This window comes from Carassius gibelio, chromosome B3, assembly GCF_023724105.1.
Source record: "Carassius gibelio isolate Cgi1373 ecotype wild population from Czech Republic chromosome B3, carGib1.2-hapl.c, whole genome shotgun sequence".
NCBI lineage: Eukaryota > Metazoa > Chordata > Actinopteri > Cypriniformes > Cyprinidae > Carassius > Carassius gibelio.
In genome coordinates this window covers 13,247,514-13,275,147 of record NC_068398.1, presented here as the reverse complement: position 1 = coordinate 13,275,147, position 27,634 = coordinate 13,247,514, and the positions used below count along the sequence as shown (strand labels likewise).

General features: G+C 38.7%; 2 protein-coding genes across 5 annotated transcripts in view; one reads left to right on the top strand and one right to left on the bottom strand.

The window, feature by feature from the left end:
- Positions 1–361: 361 nt before the first annotated feature.
- LOC127952131 (serine/threonine-protein kinase pim-2-like) lies at positions 362–10,667 on the top strand. Its single transcript, XM_052550440.1, has 7 exons — positions 362–419; positions 511–605; positions 706–756; positions 901–1,279; positions 1,383–1,559; positions 1,695–1,783; positions 10,563–10,667. The coding sequence occupies exons 3-7, from the start codon at positions 730–732 to the stop codon at positions 10,665–10,667; spliced, it is 777 nt and encodes a 258-aa protein (XP_052406400.1). The 5' UTR covers positions 362–419; positions 511–605; positions 706–729.
- A 281-nt stretch (positions 10,668–10,948) lies between these two features.
- Positions 10,949–27,634, bottom strand: part of axin1 (axin 1) — a 32,522-nt gene continuing 15,836 nt past the window's right edge. For 3 of the 4 annotated variants that reach the window (XM_052550795.1, XM_052550794.1, XM_052550796.1), the window contains exons 3-10: positions 27,060–27,200; positions 22,491–22,587; positions 18,377–18,514; positions 15,913–16,463; positions 15,162–15,332; positions 14,791–15,039; positions 12,539–12,688; positions 10,949–11,911 (exon numbers count right to left, since the gene is read on the bottom strand). In XM_052550795.1, the coding sequence (XP_052406755.1) occupies positions 11,785–11,911; positions 12,539–12,688; positions 14,791–15,039; positions 15,162–15,332; positions 15,913–16,463; positions 18,377–18,514; positions 22,491–22,587; positions 27,060–27,200 (1,624 nt within the window). In that variant the 3' untranslated portion in view covers positions 10,949–11,784. The remainder of the gene's footprint in view (positions 11,912–12,538; positions 12,689–14,790; positions 15,040–15,161; positions 15,333–15,912; positions 16,464–18,376; positions 18,515–22,490; positions 22,588–27,059; positions 27,201–27,634) is intronic. The other variant, XM_052550797.1, reaches the window with a different exon arrangement.

Below are 27,634 nucleotides of genomic sequence, written 5' to 3'. Positions count from 1 at the left end.
AAAGTTCAGCAGAGTTCACACCGCAGCTATAATGAAAAAGAGAAACAATATCGTTGGAATCACTTTCAGAACAAATTTTCTTTTTTTCCAGCTGATGAATTATAAAATCACTGACAGCCAATCAGAATCAATCCTGCTGTGACGAACTTGAGAGTTTAACAATAATGTCCGCTGGTGTGGACGCAAATAACGTTATCTTTATAGTTATCATTCTTGGTGTGAACGGGCTGAAACAGTTTAGATATGTTATGTTTTTTGGGATGTCAATTCATAAACGTTCCTAAAGGAAGAACCACATTAGTTTGTGTGTGTAATATTTAACTCATATTGTTTATTTGATTTGATTCCTATTATAGATCCAACTCCTGAAGACCTCCTTGCTGCTAAGGAACAGCAGGAACACAGCGTCCTGGACAAGAGTAAGATTAATAAATGGCTGAAAATGTTATCATAACTTATTTTTAAAAATGTATATAATTGTATTTCATACTATTGTTTGTCTGTTAACAGGCCGTATTTGCAGGCAATATAAAATCGGCTGCAAGCTGGGTGAAGGAGGGTTTGGCTTTGTGTATGAAGGGACCCGCCGCAAGGATGGACTTCAGGTTTACATTTTTTTGTTGTTTTACTGTCAAAACTTTGCATTCATTGTTTATGACTGTACACAGCACATGCTAATTGTTAACTCTTTGTTTTGTTGATCAGGTGGCTATAAAGTTTTCAAATAAGATGCCAACCACGACATCTATCAGAGTGGTGAGTATACTGCACTCTCTGTGTTATTGCCTTTTAGTAATTGTTTTCAATCTATAACATCTTATATTAATGTTAATCACAGACTAAAAATGAGCTTTCAGTAGGCAAACCATTTTGATTTGTGAACAATTTTCTGTCTGTTAGCCTGGTCATCTCAAACGTCTGCCAATGGAGATTGGCCTGATGCTCATGGCCAACAATGGACCCAGCGTTTCCCAGATCATTAAGCTGCTTGACTGGGAGGATGACAAAGATCACTACGTGATAGTCATGGAGCGACCAGTGCCTTGTGTGGATTTGTTTAGTTTTTTGAAACTCTGTGGAGGAAGCCTTGATGAGGGCAAGGCACGATGTATTATGTTGCAAGTCATTGAAGCCGCTAAAACTTGCTGTGATCGTGGCGTCTTCCATCATGACATAAAACTACAAAACCTTCTGGTGAACCAGGACACCATGGAGGTCAAATTAATTGACTTCGGGTGTGGTGCAGTCATGAAGAAATCTGCCTTCAAATCCTTTAGTGGTATGTGTTATGAAGTGCTTTATTAATTATCTCACAGAAACACATCTTATATGCACTCAACATGCTGCCGTCATTGATTAAACATCAGACATCTTTCCTGCAGGCACGAGAACGTACTGTCCACCTGAGTTCGAAGCCAAAGGCATGTGCCATGCAAAGCCGACCACAGTGTGGACTCTTGGGATTCTTCTGTTCGTAATGGTGTGCGGCCATTTTCCCACATACCTCGATGTGAGCTTGATCAGTCAGAAAAGCTGGATCAGGCTCATCCTGACACATGGTGAGATCTTCATCAAACAACATAGAAGGACCATTTGAATTCTAAATCATACAAAAAAGACCCATGGCTTGACAGAGAGCAGGTGTAAATTAAACGTTTATAATCAAACATCTCTCTCTTTTTTTCTCTTCACAGAATGCTGCCAGATGATTTGTGATTGTCTGCATCAGGATCCACAGAAGAGACTCAGTCTGGACGAGATGCATCTCCACGACTGGTTTAAGGTACGGCAAATAAGACTAGTTAAGCTTTTTGTTGGTTTAGTTTGATCATCCGTCGCCATGAACTTAAGATAAATTTTCTCTAAATGTAAAGTATTTAGACAAAAAATGCCGATTTATCTTTTTTTTCAGTACACGAAGTAAAACACAAAGAACCTCAGAAAACAACTCCTGTCATGGCCACCCTGTTGTTCTCAGGCAGCTTTGCGTCTGGCGGACTGACCATCAGTCCACTCCGGCCTTAGCGTATTACAGGCCTGCAAGTCCTCGTAGCATCTGCCGACTTGACTTTTAATAGTATTTATATATATATATATATATATATATATATATATATATATATATTAAAAAAATGAAAAAGAAAACCTATAATAAAATGTATAAGATATTTATAAGAAAATGTATAAGGAGTTTAGTTAGAAGATGCATGTGACAAGGGGGGCGTGGTTCAGCAAAGTCTGCAGTGGGAGAGAAGGTCCGGAGACGAGAGGTGAGTAAGTGGGGTAAGTGTAAAATGATGAACACCTGTGTCTTATTGCAGTAATTCGCCTGGACCTGGAGAGACCTGTTAAAAGAGAGGCTGGAAAATATGGTGAGAGAGAGAGATGGACGGAGACTCTGACACTGCTCTTCTCAGAATTAAAATTGGGCCTTTAATGTTTTTTTGTGAAATTTATGAATAAAAATTAAAAGCATCACCAACGCCAACCATGGTCACTTCCCTTTTCCCACTATGAACTTTTGATATAGATTTTTAAAATTTGTATTATTTATATTGTGCTGTTCCCTTGTAGAAGTTCATAGTACATTCCTCTACAGTCCTTTAGGCTCCTGCAAAAGTCATTTTGGTCATGTCTGAATATGCTGTGGTCTGTCATAAACTCAGGCCAAATTCTACTGTAATCTGCCATCTATATCCCTTCAAAATGAACTGCAAACAAAGATAATTAAAAACTATATTTTTGAGATTAGTAATGTGTTCACCTTGAGATAAATGCCCAAGCATCAAAAATTCATGCAATTTCCTTAGATTGCCTTCTTGTTATGTATTTCATGCATTTCATTAAGTTTTTATATCACATTCACAAGATTAATAATTATTGTTACACATCAGCCTAAATGTCCACAGCAATTAAAAGAAAATCAGAATTCACTTTTGAGATATATATATATATATATATTGCTATAGATGAAAATACTTGGCCACACACATTTCTACTGTTGATTTAATTACCATTGCTAGCAAACAAATAAAATTGATTTAAAATGAGCACAACAATGTAAGGGACTGTTATGTAAAATTAGACCTCAGAGACAAAGCAGTGCAACATTTCCTAATAAGTCCTATAGCTGTTAATGTGGGGCTGAGAACTGAGTTTTGGATTATTTTTAGATATTGCATGTTAAATAGGATGATATTATAATTTGTTCTAATTTGGCAGCAGTGTTTATGTATTCAAAAATCAGTGCACAAAAAATTATAAAGAAAGATTGTGGATGTGTGCAATTGATTAATTGCATATTAGGAGGGCATATACTAACAGGACATCTTACATTTAAGCCTAATCTCTCTTGTTAGCTGCTTGAAGAAATCTTCTTGGCACAGATTAACATCTGAGAGGTACACATAACATGTATAGTCCACCAGGACTGTGGCTTCTCATTGTTATTGGTGAGCATTTTCAGCAGGTTACATTGATACACCAGTATAGGTAGCGACAAGTGACTGTCTTTATGAGATGAAAGAATGACTGAATCATGCACACTTGCGGAGACGCTGATTCATTGTGTGATAAAACAAAGGTTGAATTTATGAGTGAATAATTGAAATATTCACTGAACAGAAACATTCAAAAAAACTGATTAATTCAGGAATAAAAGAGATTGTCTTTATGAGAGTCAGTGAATCATTCACTCAACAGACTTTTTCAAAACAGATTTATTCAAAAATCAGACAAGTGGTAGAATGTATGACTTTTTTTTTTTTAATTATCTGTCCTTTTGAGAAAACATGCTTTTAAATCATACATACCTAAACTTTCAATCTTTCTGCATTTTTAGATTTAGGGTCGGGGCACAGAAAATACAATTTGTACAGTATACAAACCATTACATCTGCAGAATGTCCCCATAAAATGTGGAAATCCACTGTGTGTGTGTGTGTGTTTTCTACAGAATAAATAAAGTCATAGAGGCTTGAAACGGCACAAGAGTGAATAAATCAACTCTTCTTAAATCTCTTTGGCTGATGATACACGGGGCAACTTTTTGAGCAATGTTGGCAACGGGCAACCAGGTGAGACACAGGGCCCACAACCAATTTAAAATATCTAGATTGAAATGTGTTAACCATTCTCAATGGGAAAGAGTAACACTGCTCAAAAAAAAGGTGCCCAGCAAAATTGCTCAAAAAGCTTTCATCAGCCTTAAGTCATTGTGGCATCTTCCAATATCTAACTTAAAAATTAGTTTAGAGCAAATTATAAAATAGAGATTTGATTTTTAGGACTGAACTAATGGGAACATGTTGGGTATTTTCTTGCACTAAGAACTGTCAGAAAAATTGCACGCATCTTTGATTCCTGCGGCACAGTGATGTACTAAATCTCTGAAAACCCAGTCTTTTGTCCACATCTTAATCATTTCCTTATATTTAGAGTGAATATTTTCAGTAGTTCTTGCATTCAATCCTTCACATGGATGACAAGCACTTTCTATGCCACTGGAAGCCCAATTTATTCACATCTTTCCAACAATCAAGGCATCATGTTCAAATCATAAGAGCAGCAGCACATACAGGTGTTGGAGTATTTCTCTGAACAGTTCTGAAGCTTTCATACTTGCGCTGAATTATCTTACCACGACTTTTAAAGCAATCAGTCACTTTGCCCCAGCTGCAGAAAGTAGACCACAGAGTGGTGTCTGTGCTGAGTGCAGATACTGTACAGAGTAATTGTCAATGTGGGAGAAAAACAAGAAAATAGCCATCCTGCTGCTGAAGATTGAACCCTTTCCCAGCAAGGTTAACAATGCAAAAGTGGAATCATTTTTGATAGATTTAAAATTGAGCACTGATGAAAGCTTTCGGCCTTTCAGCCTTTAGTGATCACATAGCCCTCCCAAATGTGAGTATATTGAACAAAAAGAAGCCTGACGTGACGATAATAACAGACTAATGATCACAAACTCACTTGTGAGTTGAACTGCAAAAGTGCGACAATCATTTTAAGTTGACAGCATATATTTCTTGCAATATAAACACTACAAAATTTCCACAACAATCTTATTCTGTCTATGGATTCCTCTATGGATCCTTGTCATCTTTATAAAGCTGAATCCATTTAGTCGTTCACTTTCACCCGTTCGGCAAGTCAACAGTGAGAATAATAACATTTCATAACATTTATGCTTATTCTACATTTAAAAAAAAAAACTCTTCACATGAGCAGTGCCTAAAAACTGTCTCCACGGTGCAATGAAAGAGCATTAATCTTACTTCAAAAGTTTCGCGTGAAGACTTCTCAGCTTATGAAGCAAATAACTGCACCACTTCCAATTGTTGGTGCACAGCAAAAGACTGACTCTCCCTTTGAAACTCAGTCATTTCAAGGTTAGCTTTAATTGCTGCAACATAAAACATAAAAGACACTGAAGTTCTTTAGCCTTAACCTTCACTCGATTAAATATAAAACATGTAGACCGTACATGCTTTCTATTTGACTTCTCTGCTTGCAAAAATGATAATTACTATTTATTTTGACATGTCGTATTGGCTCTATGTATGGTCAGAATGTACTTCTTTGTTTCCTCAGCCATTACAAGGAAAGCATTTGGCTTTTGGTGTATCTTGTGGTGTATCTTAAACATGCAGACTAAAGGTGTTTTAACAGCTGTGTTAAGGCTGCTCTGAGCCTGCTTTATATATACAAAACTGTGCCTGCTCTGTACAAGTACACAGTTCATTAAAAGTGCTGCGTAAATGCATCTGTGCCATCTTTGTGCAGCAGTAAACAGTGTGAAGACATCTAATGCAGCTTCAGAAGCACTTCTGCACTCCTACGCAGTGTTATTGAGCACAGTCTTCACATGTTCTAACCACAGGGGAATTACAGGTGTATGTCCATCAGATTTTTTATTTTGTTTTCTAGGGTGTTGTCCTAAATATTCAATTTTGCACTTTCATCATTGGAGCTATTAGAACCTCGGTGCATTTCGGAGCTGCGTTACCATGGAGACTGCAGGATCCACTGATGTTAGCCCAATCCAGCCTCAGCGATGTACTTTGAGAGCCAGCTTTATTCCTCAGGATTATACCAAGAGAGATTTGGGGATTTTCTTTTTATTGTAGGAGCATGGATACTCATTTTGTTTTGCTACTTTTATGGGCTTTCTTGTACACTGTGTGCTTAATGTTTTATGGATGTAGTGTCTGTTACTGAAAAAAAAAATATCATACCTGTCCTTTCTTTGTACTCAATGCTTGTTTGTTTTTTTGGCACACGGTCTGTGATTATTATGCGTCCCTTTTATGTATTTGTCTATATATCATCTATAAGGGTCTATATATATTTCTGCATCGAGCTGGGTGATGTATTAAATATTTATGCTTTTCTGATGAAATCGAACTATGCAGCATCATGAATTTTGCAATGATTTTAATACACCTCTTAACCGCGGAGCTCCTCCTTGCATGAATGAGAGCATAAGACATTTTAATAACATCTCTGCTTTAAACATCATTAGGAAAAATTGCATTAGAGTTTGTCAAATTTATTCATTTCCATTAATCAATATTTCAGAGCCTGCAAGATTTTTTTTTTATTATGTTCTTTAAAGTCGTTTCTTATGCTCACCAAGGCTGTATTTATGTGATCACATTAGAAATAGCAATATTGAAAAATACTGCATTTTAAAATGACTTTTCTTCTTTGAAATCTTGAAAAATAGAATCAGAATCAGAAGAGCTTTATCACCAAGTATGTTTACACACACACAAGGAGTTGGACTTGACGACAGGAGCTTCCATCCAGTGCAGAAGAAAGTGCAAACATAGTGCAGACATGCATAGGAATAACACAGTAGGGATGTTATATAACACTAATATAAAAAAGAAAAAGAAAAAAACTGTCGATCTGTTTCAGCAGCTCCTGTGGCAGGTTGAAGTTCCTCAGACGGTGAAGGAAGTACAATCGCTGCTGGGCCTTTTTTACAGTGGAGTCAAATGTGAGTGTCCCAGTTCAGGCCCTGAGAGATGATGGTGCCCAGGAACCTGAATGAGTCCAGTGCCATCACAGCGCTATTTTTTTTCCTGAAGTCCACTATAAGACTGGAAAATGGGCATCTGATGATCCCTTTAAAATAAGTGATTATTAGATAAAAAATACAATTATTTTATAGCACACTTAAAAATACACTGCTAATATATACATTTCCTTTTATTTCTCTTTTTACTTTTAATATGAATTTTCATCAAACCGAAAATGAAATAAATAAACATATGCACTGCCAATATGAATGCCAGAGAACGAAATGCCCAAAAAGAGTTTTGGGTTTTGCTCTGAAACCGGCTGTGCATAGCCCAGATTCAAGGTTTGAGCTCAAATGGAAACAGTGTTACAGTTAGTCAATCTGAAATGGTGATTGTGCAGTAACAGCTGTCAGCCAGGTCGGTATGCAAATGTGTGCTCTTGACTTTGCATTCCACGGCAGATGCACACCTGCGTATCCCGTCATCTCCAGTCAATGTGTCTTTGCTGAATAAATGTTTGAAATCATTTAAGAAAAAGAAGTTGTTACTAACCCCAAACTTTATAGTGAACTGTATAGTGTATTTTTATTTTTTTCTCATATCTTGCATTAAATATTTCAAATATGAAACTGTCATTATGCATATTTTTCATTTGAATAGAAGAAATGTAATTTCATTGCAGACATATCATGAATATTGTCAGAAGGCTAATGCTATAAAGACATTTTACGCCAAGTCCCACTTCCTATTTGGAGTGCATTGTTTGCTGAAAACTGATTTTTGGTGCTCAAGGCACACAGAGCACAACTCGTACAGCACAATAAAACAGTTTCTGAGTCAACCACAGGGAGCCAGAAAGCTTTTCATGAAGAGCGACTGGCCCCAAAAACACATTATACCTGCCACAGTGGGCAGGAGTCATCATTACTGATGAAGCCGAGACAGGGCCGGTGAGACGGTGAGAGGTGCAGGTTTAATCAGAGGTGTGAACCCCAGCATCAGATCAGCATTTGATGAGTGAGGGCCAGAAATCAAACATTTACCCGGCAGCTTTGATCACAGAGGGCACGGGGGCCACCGTGACCAGAGAAAAACACTGTGCATATGTATATCCTGCAGATGTACCATCTGCTAATGAAAGTCTTTTTGTTTTTATTTGGTCCTAGAGACTTTGGTTAGACACGGCGGCAGAACACCCTAATGATCTTTCCTTTTCAATTAAGCAGCTCGGGTTTCGTAACCTGAGCCCTGCACAGTGTTCCAGAATTAATTGCAAGTCCAATACAAGAGAGCGACCTTAATCAACAAGCATCCTCAAGGCGCTTCCACAGCTGAAAGTGAAGACAACATGAAACGTAACGGCATCATCAGCCTCTCAAAGAAACAAAGAGCTGAGCACACGTTGAGGGAACAGGCTCGATCAAAATATGCACCTTTCATTATTTTTCTTCAGTGAAAGCAGAAACCATCAAGTCATTTTCTCGTGCCATAGCTACTATATGATGTGCTCCAGTTAAAAGGAGTCCATCGAGCCATGAATTTTGTGGCTATTTTTCCCAAGGACCTCTTTAGAAACCCATTAAGTCTCAGAAGTGCCGTCTACAAAAGAAAGCCTCCTAACAAAGCACCCCGAGTCCCTACAGAGTCTGGACACGTGTCCACAAAGACTCTGTCCCTTCATACTGCTTATATTCACACACACTATATATACCGAATTATAAAGACAAGAGGAGGTTGTTTTGGTAAAAGTTGAAGACGAGGAGACTGGTAGTACAGAATGTGCGCCCTCTGGCGATAGAGGCATAAAACTGCATGTTACTCCCGGAGCAACTTTACAGGCGATCATTTTACTGAACGATGTTACGAAGGTTATGAGATATCTTAGCAGTCAGGCTAGGAAAAGTCCATCTCTGGGTCGAGTTTAAATCCTCTTAAGTCTCAAAGTTGTCGCCATCTGCAGTTTGATTACGGAGTAGTTGTTTGTAGGCGAATGTTGCTCATTAGTTATGTCTAATGCCGCCAGACACTTCCCACCGAACATGAGCTGCATTTGGCGGATTCTTTGAATAAAACGCGGTCAACATTATAAATCATTAAGGGAAAAGGAAAGGTCAGTGTTTTGAACAACGCTTTTATTTACTTGCTCAGTAATTGAGTTTTTCCCAAAAGCCACATGTACTGTAGTTTTAATAGATTCTTTTATATGATCTGTCATAATTCAATGTTTATGTGGCGCCTCAGACACAGCTATCTTGGCAAAGCTCCCGAAACCGTTGCTAGGAAACAAGAGCGCCATCATCTGTTTACATTAATATTTTTTTTTAGAAATGCTTAATTTAATGCATGCATAAATAAACCCGAATAACTACGGATAGGCTTATATAATTCACAAAATATAAAATCATGCAAAAAGGAACAAGAGAACTCCATATTTGTTTTATAACATGTCTTTATTGTCCAAAGTACCATAAAATGTGAACTGTACAATCTCGGCACACTTAAGCAGAACCAGGGCACTAAATATCCAAATTGGGTTGCTGGTTGTCCTTGAAGACACATAAAAAAAAAAGAAAAAAAAAATGTACATATTTACATAGAAAGACTTAAAGTGTGTTGATGCTCTTCGCAAAGGAAACAACAACAACAAAAAAAGTTCTTAAGAAAGTTAAAAACATAATGCAAGTCCCTGGTACTGGACACATGGAGTGAGGAGAGCAGACCGTGGATCAGAGATGAGGATGGTCAGAAAGGCACTCTGTGATGTCTATGTACAGGTCATCCATCATTCGGTGAGAGGAGCTCACGCCCAAGCTATTCACAGTAGTTAACTCTTTACATCCCAGTTGACAATTACACCGTAATTAAAAATCAGTCGAAACCAACATGAGAAATGTTCCATATTTTGCATCAAGTACCCATATTGTTCAAGTTGATGAAAGCTTAAAACAATTCTAACTGAACGTGGGGGGCAAAAAATAAAAACAAACATGACAAATCACTGAACAAACATCGATGACAATAGCAACTTAAATCAAACTACACGGGGAATTAAAAATGTAAAAACTAGAGCAGAAATGGGATGCCGGATCAACAGAAAGCATTCTACCGTTACAGCACCACACCTGGCTCGGTCTCGCCAGGCCTGTCCTAGCGGTTAGTTACACTTCTCTGTGTTTCATTACAACACGCAGCCTGAAAACTCTATGAAGGAGCTTCATTTTTTTTTGTCGCTGAAACAACGCAAGCGGATTTCATTCGACTCCCGCGATAGATTGTTCTCTTTGGTGTTTCATGATCTCAACATGGCTAAAACTAAATTTGTTAAAAACGATTCAATCTCGCCAGGCACCACATTTAGCCGTGTTAAGCTAAAAGGCTACAATGCTCGATTCGTTTCTTGTTCTGTAATACATTAAGGTAAGTGTAAACATGATCCGTATATTGTCCAATGGCACTAGACAGACGATGGACCCCAGGACGACCAGCACGTCGCGTCCTCTTCCTCAAGTCTCACATTCCCCTGCTCCTAAACAGGCGTCAGCGCTGCTGTGGATCTCACACCTGGAGAGCCACCTTACAGATTCTGGATATAAACTACAGACTTATAACTTCTGCCACTTAAACATCGTGAGATATTAGTTTCATAAAATTGCCGCACTCATCCTTTCAGCGCCGTCAAATGATTAATCGCAATTTTCTGTTTGCATAATATAAGTGTATATATTTGTTATGTATATATCGATATGCACACATGCATGTATATATTTGAGAAAACCTATATAAGATATATGAATATAAATAAATACAATATAAAATACACTGTACGAGTGTGCATTTATATATATATATATACACAAATATACAGTAAACACTTACATATCGTAAACAAACTTATCTTGGATGTGATTAATCGCGATTAATCATTTGACAGTGCTATATCCTTTGCTCTGAAATCATGCTGTGTTATTATCATGTATGTCATGACATCAGCGAAGGACAGAGAGCAATGTGAAGGCATCGTCATACAGGACATCTGCTCAAAGCGGTACTCCTCTGACATCAATGCATAACGCATTTAACAAACCAGTTTTATGAGTTAAAAGCACTTGGTAAAGCGCGGGTTGCAATTTCTCCATAACCGCAGCTTTGTGAAAGCCCACTATATTTTGGGTCAGGTTGATGCCGCAGCTTTGATATGGGTGAACCGATTCCGCTTTTTTTTTCTTTTTTCCGTTTTTTTTTTTAAATATTTAAATAGATATAAAACTTTCTCTTTTTCCTTTTAAACATACAGTCTGTACACATCTGGTACCAGTACATATAAAATTACAAGAGTTGTTAAATTAGAAAGGATATGTTCCTTCTGATACGTCATATCAAAAATATGCAGCTTTAGTAAACATATTCATAGTACTTTTCTCTAAGCTAACTTTACATTGCTACATTACATTTTTCAGGGTTAGAAATATAGCAAAAGTGAGAGAATGCTGCCTCACGCTTTCGTCTCTGTGAGTCCGAGGGCTCTCCGTGCACAACGCAGTGATCTTGAGCGCACTGAGCAGCTGTGTGACTTTAAAAGCCGTTGTGCGGAGGTAGACGCCTCGGAGTAAATAGTGTACTTTCCGTTCCTGCTCTGCACCTCTCGCTCTCCAGCACATCCACATTCGCTGTACCAATCTCAGCACCTGCTCGCCGCGTCCTCCTTTTCTCCATATCCTGCTGCGCCTCTGCAGCCCCGGTCCCTCCCTCCCCGGCCTCAGTCGATCTTCTCAACTTTTCCGATGATCTTCTCCTCGAAGATGGGCAGGATGGCATCGTCTTCGCGAACCTCCTCGAACACCACTCCGCAGTCAAACTCATCGCTCACTTTCTTGAAATAATACCTAGGATGTGGTGAGGCAAAGAGATAGGGATTATTAAATACCAAGATTAAATACTTGGTTAAATACCAAGTCATTTAATTCAGTTGACATAACTGTAAAATTTTAAGCTTTTTATATTATATATAAAATGCAATTTAATAATGGAATTTTTTTTTATAGAAATAGTTAATTCATAAAAGGAGTAAAACAGTATTGTGAAATAATATTACAATTTAAAAGAACCAATTCGAGTTTTGCATTTATCTTTTATAATATATATAGTAAAAATATAAATACAGTCGGAATCAATTTAACGTCTTTGTTAATTAAATTATCAGTGAATTGTCGTTTAATAATCATATTGTGGTCTTTTCTCAAACAAAGCTATTGAATGACTTCAGAAAACGAGAACAATGTTTTTGTAAGGAGTGTAAGTGGAGTTGTAAGGATCAGTTTTATTATACTTTCATATTGATACTGGCTTATGAGAAGATTGAAAGTTTCAGTCCAAGACTGATAAACACAGTCTCTTCTTGTGTTCCACAGAAGATCATTCGTCAGTAAACGATGACAGGATCCGAAGTCTTCTAAAGTAAACACTACAGAAGGTTTTCAAAAACTAGAACATGACTTGTGGCAAAGGTTTACCTGTAGCTCCCTTTCTTAGTAAGCAGTTCCTTGAACTGTCCCAGCGTGACGATCCTTCCTTTGACAGACGTCCTGTACGGGATGGGCTCTCCACAGAAGTAATAGGCCACGGTGATGTTCTCACAAGGCTGCTTCTTCATATTCTTATGCCTGGAAATGAACAGAGACAATCTTACCTAACATTTGTTCTACAATAACAAGGAACAAAATTATGCAGTTTGCTTTTCTAGCATCAAAGTGAGAAGTACAACGTCCCGATCCCAAAAGGGTGTCTGGACCAGAGCCGTATTTCAAAGGCTCTTGTATGTGCTCTGCTCGGCTTGAAGTGGGCACGAGTGCTAGTGGGCGTCAGAGGATTGGTTTACTGCTGCCAAGTAAAACGGATTCCAGATGCCTGACAAATGTTCCTGGGAAAGAAAAAAAAAAAACGAACACTGGCACCGATGTGCCGCTTTCATCTCATCCACACCAAAGCTTTGATGTCACTAAACTGCATATCTGCATTAGGAGCAGGCACACAACCGTGGCCTCTTATTCTCCTGCAGCTGATCAGCGGTTAATACGCCAGAACAACACTTCACTGCAACCAAATCTGAGAGAAACTACGTACTAAAACTGGTCAAACGACCTTACATTCTTAAAGGAACAGTTCACCTAAAAATTGTAATATGCTGTTAATGTAGTCACCCTCAGGCCAGTCGATGCTTCTCAATCAGAACCGATTTGGATAAATTTAGCATTACAGCACTCTCTCAACAAAGGATCCTCTGTAGTGAATGGGTGCCGTCAGAGACCAGACAGGTGATAAAAACAATTGGAAGTAATCCACACAACTCCAGTACATCAATTAACATCTAAAGTGAAAAGCTGCATGTTTGTAAGAAACAAATAACTCATGAAAATTTTACGTATTGTGCCTTTTAATTAATACAATATTCAAAAACTACTTGAATATATTACACGCAGTAGTTTAATTAGGTTATCCAAAAAGTTCCCAAGGATTTGTAAATCCAGAGAAATTTCAATTTTAAATAATGACTCGTCCCTGTTCACTGTCGCCGATCAATTATGTAATATCTACATATTCCCAGGTTCTGTTTGTAGAAACGATTGCAACACACGGACACAAATGCTGCTGTACAGTTAAACTAAATCCATTACGGCTGCCGCGAATTAAATGAAAACTAAAATAAAGTGTTGACCGCAGAATTCAATTTAGATCTGCTCAATATTGCACCCATGAATTTTTACGCTTTTACAGTGTTGTGCATTATAACCAATCACACACACACACACACACACACACACACGAGTGTTGAGCTTCTGAATGCAACGGCAATTAGGGGTGTTGAGATGAGTTTTTTGATCAGTTCACACACTGGCTGACTGCATTCAGCTCCCAACTATGATGTATGAGATTCATTCATAAAACCTTTATAGACAGCTTTCCTGAGTTTTTTTTAAGAGCCCTTAAAATCTTAATGTTCTTTCACAATGTAAATGTTCATTTCTCAAATTCTCTGCATAATCTTTTTGCTGTTTCGATAACTGTAAAAGGTACAGGTAATAAAATAATTATTCATTACCTCATCTGTGAACATCCTGCTTCATAAGGCTTCGCCTTTGTTATTGTTTTGAAAATGCGACCTCTAGTGGGGAAAATTACATATTGTGCCTTTAAGGTTTTTTAACTCTGCACCGTTTCTTCCAGCCAAAGCACCAGTCTATAATCCAGAACACTTGCTCCAGTTGAAAAAAATAAATCCATCCCCGCTGTCCTCTCATATTAAAATTAACCAACATGTTAAACCCTGTTTTAAAACGCAGCTTCACACTTCACTTCTGTGTTTTTATCAGTTTGTTTGAACTCATACTGCATCAATCAGTAGCATGAGATGGTGAAGGGAAGGGCTACGCTCTAGGGAGAAGCACAGAGGACATACTCTGCCTCGGAGAGCTCCATGTCTGAGACGGCGGGCACCACACTTAGCGTGGGGAACAGAGTTCAAAGGCTAACGTGCCTCATACGCATGCACTTAAGCCAGCCACAATGTGTGAAGGGGAGAAGAGGACGCAGCCTTGCATTGTGCATTTTGGGACATAGAAGGATCACTGACAAATAACTTCCAAGATGAAGAAACATTAAGTTTATAAAGCAAACTGCATTAGATTATTTTTATGCGGTAACAAATCAAGCCTCAATGTATCTATCATATATGAATTGTTGTCTTCAGGTGAAAATGTTTTCTCACCTCGGCTTAGCCTGCAATGCTCCAGACTTCCTCCTCTCCTCCTCAAGCCGCCTGCGTGCCTCTTCCAGCTGGGTGAGGGGGTTGGGGGCTGGGTTGGGGGGCATGGTTGGATCCTGGATGAAGGGATGGGAGGGCTGCACATTGTTGCGGAGCTGAGCGGTGACCCAAGGGTGCACAGCCCCCGGCCGCTCCACCGAGCTGGGCCTCGACACCTCGTGACTCTGAGCCTTCTTGGAGCCAGAGATGCTCCTATGAAATAAGCAAAAACGACATTAGCTTTTACATGATTCATTAAAAAAAAACATGGCTTGCTTTCTATTTCTCTTTCTATCTTAATACTATTACTACACTAAATAAATAAAGTCTCTCACCCGTAAGGGCTCCTCTTAGAGCGGCCAGCTTCCTTCTCGCCCTCCATCATCCACTGCAAGATCTTCTGGTTCCTCTCCATATCATCAAGGGGCAAGGGCTCTCGCATCTCAAAGTTTCGACCATCCTCTCCTTTTCTGACTGGTCGCTTTGACAGTGTGCTTCCTTTACTGCTACAGTGAGACATGAGAACCTCAAAATCACAGATGATGTAGAGAAATGGCTTCACTAATCGTCTCCAATTTACACTGCCATTCAAAAATCTGGTGTCAGCACACTTTTCTTTTTTTTCTTTTTTTGAGAAGAAATTACTCCTATTCAGCAAGGACACATTAAATTGATCAAAAGTAATGACAGTAATGAAATTTATAATGTTTCAAAAGATTTCCATTTCAAGTAAATACTGTTCTTTTCAACTTTCTATTCCTCGAAGAATCTTAAAAAAAAAAAAAATTGTAAAAACTTCCAAAATATTGAGAAGCATATCTAAAATGTCTCGTGAGCACCTGCTGGAATTTCTTCTTTGCATTACATGAATAAATTACGTAAAAAAAAGAAGACAAACTAAATTACTAATATTACTTATTTTTATAGTAATAATTTTTCCAATGTGAAGTATTTTTACTGTATTTTGGATCAAATAAATGCAGCCTTGGTAAGCATAATAGATTTTTTTCAAAAACAAAAATCTTATTGACTCCACCCTTTTGAACAGTAGTGTACATGTCTAACAAAAGATATCGAGGCACATACCCGTAACCCATGGGGTCCATGGCACTGGGGCCGACGCTCATCCCATCTGCAAAGTTGCGTGACTTGGATCCAAAGTGGTGTTGCTCCATATTCCAGGCCAGTCCCCCATGCATCCTCATAGCTTCCGCATCCACCTGCTCTTTGGGTTTCCCCCCCGCGGCATAGTGTGTGTGGTGGATGTGTTTGTGATGGTGCAGGTGCGCTGCTTCCCCCTTCGGGCCCAGCCGAGCCTGGTGCTTGCCTTGGCCACCGGACAGCGGCATCATCATCATCCCGGGAATCTTGCCCGCAGGAAGCCCGTCAGGGGAGCGGGACTTCGGAGAGTGGCGCCCCGTGCCCGGAGATTGACAGCCGGGGGTTTTCATGACACGCTGCACATGCTCGTCCAGGATGCTCTCGGGGTTTTCCTCGTGTGCGTCCCGTAGCTGCAGCCCGTTGTAGCTCATTTCAGAGTAGCGGCCGCCATAATGCTGCACGTGGACCGCTGGAGGAATCCTGTGATTGGCCAGGGAGGGAGCAGTGGAGATGTCTGCATCGTCACCTTCCTCTTCCTACAGGACACAAGAGATTATTCAATAATGGCAAGAAACCACCTCCCTCAAAGAAAAAACACATTTTATAGTGACTGAATAAATCTGCAGAAAACAACTGGCTGTGGAATCACTGTGCAGTAACATGTTTAAACCTGCAGGGGTCACACGCTTACAGCTTTCCTTAGATTCTATTGATATGCTTTTGTTATGGTCATATAGAAAACACACAATGACCTTAAACAGCCATGAGAAAATTCCCTTGTTGCCCAAAACACAACTTCAATATTCATTTTAATTATGAAGCCCTTCTCCACAAGCAGATCTCTCTTCAGATTACAAAAGATCCGACATGCCTTTTCCCTTAACAAGACTTAATATTTTACTTGCCAATTTGTTGTGCCCTTCTCCAATTATGATTTTACTGGCAAAAAACACTTAGTTCTTTGACAAATGAAGTTTTACTCATGGTCTGGTGACTAAATTGCATTTTAGTCACATTATGTATTGTTACTTGCAGACAATGAAAAAGCAGTTTTTTTTTTTCTATGAACGCTGTCATGACTTAAATGTAATTAATCCATAACAGCGTTCTCACCATATTTTTATTCTGAATAATATTCTGCAAATGTCAAAACATGTTCACTTGACCGTTTAATTGAGATGTCCATTCAGACGTTCTTGGAATTTTTTTCACCAATGAAGCAATAAATTGATTCAAATTGTCAAGAAAAATTAATTTTTACTGTTACAAAGATGTCTATCTCAAAAAATGTTTGTTCTTTTCAACTTTCTATTTATATTTATATAAAACAAACCCTTAAAATTGTATCACGGTATCCATATTTCATAAAATATCAGTATTTTAAAAATATAAAGCAGCACAGCTGTTTTCAATAGTGATAAAATTATTTCACATAACAAATATATATACACACACTTATTTTAACAATGCAGTCACATTTTGCATTTATTTCCATTAATATTCCTTTATTCATCAAAAGTGCCTTTTCATGTGGTCGTCTTCTAGTTTCATAAGAGAAAGTCAATAAAGCCGAAACCACAACAGATCATTTGTGTGCGATGCTTTGATTCTCTCTCCAGGTAGTGAAGTCCAAGGAGACGAGGAATTTTGAGGATTTGGCAAATGCATCATTTTATTTTTACTGAACAGCTGTGCGGGTCAGCGCTCTGGATGATCTTTGACAGATCATGCCAGAATAAAAAATAGAGAAAAAAGGAGATGAGGTGGAACACACCACACAAATCCAACCGCAATGCAGCCAATTTTCACTGTGCCGTTTCGACCTCTAAAAACTGATTTCTGCCCCAAATTGACTGAATAACACCCCAGAATGGAGAGTTTATTCAGACTTGTCAAGGCTCAGTTGCTGGCAAAAACATGTTTAACTGTCAGAGTCCGTCCTGCTCAGTGGAGCAAAGAGAGCAAGTGCTGTATTTAGAAGATAGTTGCTCAACTTAAAACAAGTTTGCTGAAAGCCGAGGCTCCAGTGAGAATATCAATTAGAAGACAAATGACATTCTTCCTTCCGCTCATAATAACTCCAAGTCACTGTTCTGTGACAGAAGTTCTTCTAACAGGAGGCCAAACCACATAACTAATCTGCCTTGAGACGTAACACCTGGCTTTGAGTCGGGAAAAAGATTCCTATTTGCGGCGTGTGCAAGCATTTCTTCACGCCCCGACTGACTTCAAACAAAGTCATTACACTGAGGCAGACTAGCAAGTAGCTCAATCTCGGCAGGTGATTCACCTGACACTGAACAGAAAGACCCCCTTGATAAGACAGGAAGTCTTTAGAACACATCCGAAGTCTCGCTCATCAAGAGTCCTCAGTTTTTGATACAGGGGGAACCAAAAAACTACTATAGCTGAAAATACGGCAGTGACGTGACGACTGGGATGCACTCACCAGCCGAACTCTCTTGAGCCGCTCTTCCAGTTTTTCTTGCGCCTCACGTTCCCTCAGCACCCCCTCCAGCCTGCTGATGAGCTCCGCCGCAAACTTCTCCGGCTCAACGTGAATATCCTTTGGCATCCGGTTTGTGCGCTGATGGGAAGACAATGAGAGTCAGTACTCAAGGTCACTTTTCACAATTAATGCGATGCGCTTAAAAGAAACTACAACTACAGCTGCTGATTAAACAGCCATGGAAAGAGAACAATAAAACAACAGGGAAAGCAGAAGAACATTAATACTGTCTAGACAGTCAAATATTTGACTAGACTGACATATTTTTGATCATGTGCCACTGAGAACAAATACACTACTCCAGTAGTGTACAGTAGAGAACAAATACACTACTCCATCAGTTTTAGTTTGAAATAGTGACATTTTGGCTTCGAATAATGTGGTTGTCAAGGAGTAAGTTATGAAATATTAACCCTCTGACGTGAAATCAAACCGGCATGATTAGAATATTTAATTACATAAAGGAGTAAGTTATGAAATATTAACCCTTTGACGTGAAATCAAACCGGCATGATTAGAATAATTAATTACATAAACTGCACCTGCTTTTGCACTATTGTTTCACATTGCAAGGTTGTTGCTGACTCAGAATGAGGGACTGGCTGAGCAGTTGTTATTTGAATGTCTGAAAAGGCTTAAATGAAATGTGTATTTTGAAACAGAGAAAAAAAGTCGAATTATTTGCATAAATCACTAGATCTAGAATGTCTAGAACGGCTGCAGATGAGGCATTAAGTGCATGGCACTGCAACCAACTTAACATTTTACAGAGTTTAATGTAGCAATGTGGTAGCTCAGTTTTTAAATATTCGATAGCTACAGCCCTAGTGCACATACATTATTTTTTTGCTCTCAAACCAACAGGACTCCAAACAACTTAAGCTCAGGAAAATGTATTATTCCAGAAGTCTGAAAGGAGAAAAAGAGAGAAGGGGGAGGAGGACAGACACATGAAGAAATATAGTTGCAGGCAGTGCCTGGACAAGGTTCAATAAAACCTTACAGGAGTCGTTAAAATTTTGATTACAGGGCCAAATCTGATATAAAGTCTGTTTCAGCTCTCTTTGTTCTGGCCTTCTGTTTGCTTAAGATTCATCAGTCTCCTCCACAGCCCACACGGTTACATGCCCAGTGGAACTGCAGAATCTGTCAAGTCCTGACAAGGCATTTCGGTTGCTAACACTGCCTCCCTGCCGCAGACCACGCTTACAGAATATAAGAGAGCCTTTTAAACTTAACAGAGGCAGAACGCCAGAATGCAACCAAATGGGGAAAAAAAAAAAACATCGAAGCGGGAGAGTGTTAAAAGGTTTAGAATCATAAACAATGTGAACAATGCACAAGATAAACATGAACAAAGTGGAGTAATATCAATTAAAAGTCAACAGTTCATCTGAAAATAAGGATTCTTCACTTATGTTGTGCCAAACCCACATAATGTTCTTTCTTTGGTTGAACAAAAATGCAGACGTTAGGCAAGATGTTCGTTCTGCTCTTTGCCATACAATGAATCTGGTTATCAGCGGCTGTCGAACTCCAAAAAAAAAAGAGTCTAAATAGTCACATGATCGCTTTGTGCAAGGAACAGGCCAAGATGTGTCATTGTTCACTTTTAAATATTGTGGTTTGAATATGAACTACCATTCAAAAGTTTGGGGTTTCTATTCATTAGATTTCTATTCAGAACCTTGAAATAACATGTACCGTTCGTTTCTACAAAAATATTAGACCGCAAAAATATTAAGCAGCACAACAGTTTTCAATAATTTGAATTTGAATGTTTCTTCAAATCAGCATATTAGATTAATTTCTAAACAAATCAAGTGACACTGACGAATAGAGTTATGACTGCTGAAAATAAACCTACATTTTAAAATATATTTCAATAGAATAGAGTGGTTTAATTAGTGTTTTTTCTGTATTTTTAAACAAATAAGCAGACTTTTCAAAAACATCTTGCTGACCCAAACTTTTGAATGGCAATACATGCAATATTAGAAGTTTTGAGAGATCAGAAAAATCAGATATATTGTAGATTTGTTCAGAAGGCCGTATGAGTCACATCTAGAGCTCCAAGATTCTGGATAAATTGACAAATCAATATTTTTTTTGTCTCAAAAAGCGATTCTGAACTCAAAACAACTTGCGACAAAATATTAATTGCTGCAGTCTAGTGTGTGTGCATGTGTGTATTAAAAATATAATATTGAAGACACCAATTTTTATTACAATCATGAAAAAGTGGTTTGATTGAATGATTTAAATACTAAAATTACTTCATTACTGGATGATTCAGCGTTTTTGAATGAACCTCTTGAATGATTGAGTCAATGGCAAATAATTTTTTTTTTATTAACAGTCACTTGTCGTCACCTAGTGTTGAAACAATGTAATCAACAACTGTTATTTAAAGCGCCACTTCCTTTCAAAAGAGGATTTGGTCTGTTTTGATGACAAGTTCTCAACAACAGACATCAGTGTTTTTATCCAAACTATAAACTGGGACTATACTAATCCCAGTATCTCTGTGATAACATGAATGACTGTAAGGGGCCGTTCACATATCACGCCTATAAACGCTAGGCGCGCTGTTTTCTCCTCCTTTCCAAATGCCCGGGCAGTTGCGGCCCGAGGCACCTGCCTTCGCTAAGCAACCATGACGTGCTCTTTTCATGAAGACGCGGAAATTTCAGCAAAGGATGAATTGATTTTCAGCTCTAAAAGTCGCTTGTAGTAGCTCTACTACTAAATTTATTTCAAAATGGCAATCCATATACAACTATGATCAGCTGTTCCTTCATCTTAGCTGAGCTTTCAACATTGTTACGGGAAAGGATGAAGCTGAATGGTTAGTTCTTGTCACATGACCCGCGGTGCGCTTGCGGCTCTCTGAAAAGTTGAGATGTTTTTAACTCGATGCGGTGTGGACGCGCCTTGAAAAACGGGCGCGTCGCACTGGGTGCGCATCGCGACCGTGCCGCTTCCATTATTAGCGCGCATACCGCGCGCCTACATTGGAAATAACGAATTTGAGCGTGCAAAAGACGTGATATGTGAACGGCCCCAAGACTGTAATAAGGTGTAGTTGAAAAGACTGAAGTTGCTTCTTCCCTAAACGTGCCAACTGTCTACTCTCTGTGTCAGCAGCAGCGCACGATCTGAACGTTCCAGTTAGATTTTAACAGACACGTAAGAATCTCTGTCATTAAGAAATTAGTTGAATTTAACAATTAATCGTGCAGCTCTAGTCACAACACTAACTGTGAGGCTCTATGTCATTTTAGAGCTTGACATTCCCTCGAAAAGCAAAATATCCCGCTACATATTCCATGAAATAAAGGAAGTCAAACCATTTTGGAAAGACATGACAGAAGTTAGATTTTCAGGTGAACTACCCCTTTAAGAAAGTTTGTACATCTGCAACTTGTCATTCGATAATCAGGTATTGGTGAAAACGTTAAAGAGTCTCTAGTACGTCACATGCACACTCGAGCTGAAGTGTCTTCACTGCCTCCACAGTTTTCAGTCTCTATAGGATGAGTGAAAGGCCCCGGTGATGGGAAGTGTATGTTTGCTCTGTTAAATTGGGCTCCATCTCAGAGGCTCCAATTATGCTGGAGCCGGTGCAGTGGGAAAGCCGAGCCATCAGAGGGGGAGGCTTCACATCTGCTGGGGCAGAGCAGGCAGAGCTGACGAGAGCATCAGGAACGCTTTAGACAGCACACTTGCGCTCTCTCGCTCTCCATCAGCTATTCGCCGGCACATGATCAAAGCTCCCCAGCCACCGCTGTGCATCTTAAGAATGCACATTCATTTTAGGGGCGATGGGAGAGACAAGGCAGTGGGAAGAAAAGAGAGAGTAAGAATGACAGGGAAAGACCAGAAGATGATGGACGGAGACCAGACACAGAGAAGAAAATAAAAAGAAGGAGTGGGGGAAGAGAAAGAGAGAGAGGAATGATGGAAAGAAAGGTAGACACACACACACACACACACACACACACAAAGTGTTGTAAAATCAACAAGGTGTTCTAGAAATCCAAAGCATACTTACGGGAATATGAGGTAGTGGCACTCGCCCATTAACTTTGGCACTTTCGTGGATCTCATGTCGATGCGGCTTACGATATCTATAAGGTGGGACTCCATCTCTGTAGGGACAGGCATAAGATTTTAGTTCACAATCTTTAGCAATATACAAAAAAAGTTAGTTAAACTTATTTAATGCATTAACAATTAATAATGAGCAATAGATACATTAGCTACTGAGGTTATTAATAAAAAATTAAACTTAGGTCATTAACACTTGCAAGTTTTGATTTTAACAACGTATTATTAAATACTTAAATGACCATATTAAAGAATGTTTAGAAAAAATTTTCATCGGTAGTTTGTGAACTAATTAACTAATGTTGATTAATAGAGCCTTAATGTAGCCTAAAGTGTGACCAAACAATAAAGAATCAAAATATTTTCAAACAATAGCTAGGGCATGATTTGAACACAAAACTCTGAATGGGTGTTTAAACCATTGATATGCATCTAAGGTTTAAACCATTTAAATACGTTTTTAGAAAGTAGTACAACTGCTTTGTTTATGGGGTTTCCAGGGTAACGTATGCATTTCTGCTATTCAGCGCCATCTGCTGTCGGAGAGTAAATACGCTTTCATGCAGAGCATCTCACGCACTCCACCATGTGCTTTCATCCGTGCTTGAGAGTACACACGTCTTTCACGCAGCATACTGCAGTGTTGTGCATTGTGCCCAGTTGATGGGAAAAGTATTCTTAATGCATAAAAAAAACAGAATAATTTGTAATAAATGATTATTTCCAGTATTTTGAAGTGCCCACAATAACAATATCGTGCATATTCATTTCCTTAAATATTGCATTACCAAATACCAGCATAATGTCTAATATGAAGTCGTTACCTTCTAAACAATACACATTGAATAAAAAGTAAAAAAAAAGAATTGGTGATCGTTCACTCCCCTGTATGACTTTCACCCATGGAACACAAAAGTATATGTTGAGCAGAATGTCTAAGCCTGTATTGTTATAGTAAACTATTATTATGAATACTTATGAATAAATACAATGGTAACTTCAATAGAAGCCTTATAGAGAAGACTTTTATGCCATTTGAAGGTTTGACATCTGTTGTTCCCATTTACTTTCACTGTACAGAAGAGCAGATCAGACATTCTGCTAAACATTTATATTCCACAAAACAAAACTCATACAGGTTTGGAATGATATGAGGCGGAGTAAACAATGAAAAATGTCATTTTTTAATCAAACGCTCTCTTAAACCATAGTGCCATTTGTCTAATCTACATGTAATGCCTGTTCGCAAAATCTAGCTCCTACATAATCATTCAGTGAAACTTTGTAATGTTGTATTTTTTGTGCTGGTAAATAAACATGTACTGAACATCAGGGGATTTAACTGATCTTGCTAAATGCAAAATGTATATTCACTTATATAGAAATCTCAGTTCTAAAGGGTACAAAATGGTGCTGCAGCTCTGTAACAATGAATATGTGCAGTCCTTGTGTGAGAACAGACCTCAGACTGCAGAGCTAAAGTGATAGCAGGCGTTTACGTTTTTTGTTGTGGGACTGAAATTGTAAAAAAAAAAAAAAAAAAAAACTCCCCACATCTGACTGAATCCCTGGGGCAGTGGCTGCAACAGCTTCAGAGCAAAGCTTGTTTGGGGTCCTTCACTGACACATGCACAGGGAGTCTTTAATCCCCCCGGGGCCTGCTGAGGACCCCCCTGCATCTCTGCCTGGCACACAGCTGATAATGGCCTTTAATCTAGCCCACTTCAGACACATGTTTTTGCCCTGATGTGCCTTTAATGTGTTTTTTGTGTAACATAGATCACTCATGCCATCTCTGCACTCAGCACTTCCCTGTTGCTGCTTCTCTAGCTAAAATCCTCACAAACCGCATTAAAAAAGGAACTCATTTCCCGACAGTGAAATTGTACATTTTTGAAGTTGTAATCTTTGTTTTCCTTGTTTACAAAAAGTATTCTTGTAGCTTCATAAAATTATGTCTGAACCACTGATGTCACATGGACTATTTTAATGAAGTCCTTGCTACCTTTCTTGGCCTTGAACATGATAGATACACTGTTGTCTATGTAGGGTCAGACAGTGCTCACATTTCATGAGAAATATTTTAATTTGTGTTCGACGATGAACGAAGGTCTTATGGTTTTGGAACAACATGACAATTTTCATTTTTGGGTGAACCATACCTTTAATTTAAAAAAATAAATTATGCGCATTTGCTGCACTGAGAAATGGAAAGCTGCTTGATTTGACAATTACTTCTGTGCGAGTTGTGCTTCGTACCTTGGTAAATTCCTCTGCCTCTAAGCTTCTTTTAATTTATTTTAAATCTCACATCAGGTTCTTTGGCAATGATTTTTTTTAATGTGACAACGCGTTTACGTCACCCACAAAGCGGAAGGAGACACAAGCTCTGCGTCCGAAGTCGCATACTGCAAGGAGTCAGCAGTGTTTTGATTTGAGTGTGCGGGCAAACGTAAAGAGAACGTCGTGGCGTGTGTCCATTGCAAGATAGAGCTGGCATACCACAACTAGGGCCCTATGATTTCCGCGATGCAAAAAACGCGGAGGGAATCGCGGAATCCAGTCATAAAAAACGAATTTACAGTTTAACGCGGAATGGCAAGGAATTTGCCAAATTTTGAATGAATTCATCAAAAATAGCTCATTGCACTTACATCAAATCACGATATGAACTAATATCTGTAAATATTAAGCTGGAATAGTCTGTTTAAATATGAATCCTGCATGTTCTGCGTGTCTTTGTTAATGAATGGAGCAGAAGCGCGTCTTCATTCATTAAACACACTGAAGCGCGCATGAAGCTCGCAGTGAATTCAGCGTCTGCTGTCTCTCTAAATAAGACGTGAACACATGTACAACATCTCCAGAACTGCTCTAAAAGTCGCTTTATGAGCATTTGACCGTTTGAGTTGAGTAAAACTAGCGTCACATCACACTGTAAAGGCACGCCTACCCCTCAAAATAAAAGTCCGGCTAAAGACTGTTGTTCAGCAGAATGTACATAGCCTACTACAAAAAAAAAAAAAAATCTTACTTTTTTTTTTTAAGTTTTAATCGCACAACATTTCTTCCATGTTTTATTTTTTATAGTAAATCCCCTTTGTTTACCAAAAAGTTAAGTAAATTTTAAATAATTAAAAGATAAATTTATGTTTTATGTGTTTAATGTGCATCTCAGAAAATGCTTTATTTAAAACCCCAACTGAATGGCACTTAAATGTACTTAATTCATCTGTCAACTTTATTGTCATTGTTCACAGTACAAGACAGAGAAACAATGGGTAATAATTAAACGCTTATTTTTGATGTATGCATTGCATTCTATGCATTTAAAAAATAAATAAAAAATCTAAAAAAGGAAACTTAGTTGTTCATTTTAAGAGACCCAGGAGTCTCATTTTCTCTTGCATAATTAATATTGCACTTTAATTAAGCAAAAACAAATTTTATCCGATTACTCGATTAATTGATGGAATTTTTGGTAGAATACTCGATTACTAAAATATTCGATGGCTACAGCCCTACTCCCAATACATATTTTGCAACAAGTTCAAGTGGGTTACACACATTCGCAGAACTGGCCAATGGAAATCTGCTTGGTTTGACAGTGACTTGTGTGAGCTGTGCTTCATTCACCAATACACTATTGACAAAGGACCTTTTTTTGCCCATGAAATTTCACTAATGTGACCGCACCTTGACTGAGCGCTGACTGCATTAGCGGTTTTAAAAATACCCATTTTTAAAAGCTTTAAATTTAAAACCACTTCCACATAAATGGACGGAAAATCATTTTAATATCACAATGCATTATCCAGCCGACCAAGTCCTCGTGTCAACCATTTAAAATAACTGCATGAGGCCGAAATATTTTGGAAGCCATGAAATGAGTGGACAAATCTGATTACACCCAAGGCCAAAACACTATTTATTCTCTGTTTGTTTTCTATATTCCATTTCCTGTTTTCTGTAACCTGCTTGTGTACATTACCAATGTGAAGGCCATTTCCTTTGTTTTCAGGGAAAGTTAATTTGAAGGGAAACAAGTCAATGCCTTCAAATTACAGCCTGCAGCGCCTCATACCTCCCAATTTGAAGCTCTATAATTAGCATAAGTAATGACATTTAGAAGCTTTCATTGGTGTGGATAATGAGCAGATGGTCCTCCTCAGAGGAGAGCAGATTTGTTTCTGTTCCCAGAGCAGAGCTGGGCGAAAATGGCACTAATTCTGTGTGCACGAGACACTGCTCTGAGACCAGCCTCCGCTAACTGCTGCCAGCCTCAGCTTAAGACACGCCAATGACAAGTAATATCGAGCTTTGTCTGCGCATCTTCCTGTTGATTCCTGAAATATCTGGGCTTCTGCAGAACTGGCTGCAAGTTTCTTGGAGGAGGAAAATCCTGCCAAATTGACTCAGGACGCTGTGGTGAAATTGAATCGCTCTAAGCTCTCGGATGGAATGTTCCGCCAGCTTGTGGTGTGTGTTTGTGTGTCTGTCGATGTGTACGTACACACTGCTGTCGGTCAGGGAGAGAGTGTCTGCGTCGCTGGACATGCTCTGCTGCTCGCTGTCGTTGGCACTGGTGGCGGGCGCCAGCGCGTAGCCAGTGTTCACGTAGTACGGGTTGATGGGCTCCCTCCATGACGCGTGTCTGTTGATGAGAAATGGGACAGAGGAGATTCCTGTTAGACACGTGATTAGGAAGACAATACAGGTCCTCTCAGTGAAACGATGCATTATATTCACGCATTTCTAAGTAATAATGAGAGATGCTCAGCTGATTGCAATCAGTGAATAAACACTTTCTATTACTCGAATGTCCGTCAACTTTTCTAGATCACATATGTGATCCTGGGCACAAAACCAGTCACAAGTAGCACAGGTATATTTGTACCAATAGCCAACATTACACTGTATGTGTAAAATAATCGATTTTTCTTTTATGCCAAAAATAATTGGGAAATGAAGTAAAGATCATGTTCCATGAAGATATTTTGTAAATTTCCCAACATAAATAGAGCAAAACTTAATATTTCATTAGAATTATGCATTGCTAAGAACTTAATTTAAACAAATTTAAAGATG

What these genes read in the sequence shown, in the direction of transcription:
- LOC127952131 (XM_052550440.1), top strand. Translation starts at nt 730, where the DNA reads ATGCCAACCACGACATCTATCAGAGTG. An exon ending in TGCCTTCAAATCCTTTAGTG is followed by an intron (nt 1,280 to 1,382) that starts GTATGTGTTATG and finishes TCTTTCCTGCAG; the next exon opens with GCACGAGAACGTACTGTCCA. An exon ending in ATCTCCACGACTGGTTTAAG is followed by an intron (nt 1,784 to 10,562) that starts GTACGGCAAATA and finishes GCTCCTAAACAG; the next exon opens with GCGTCAGCGCTGCTGTGGAT.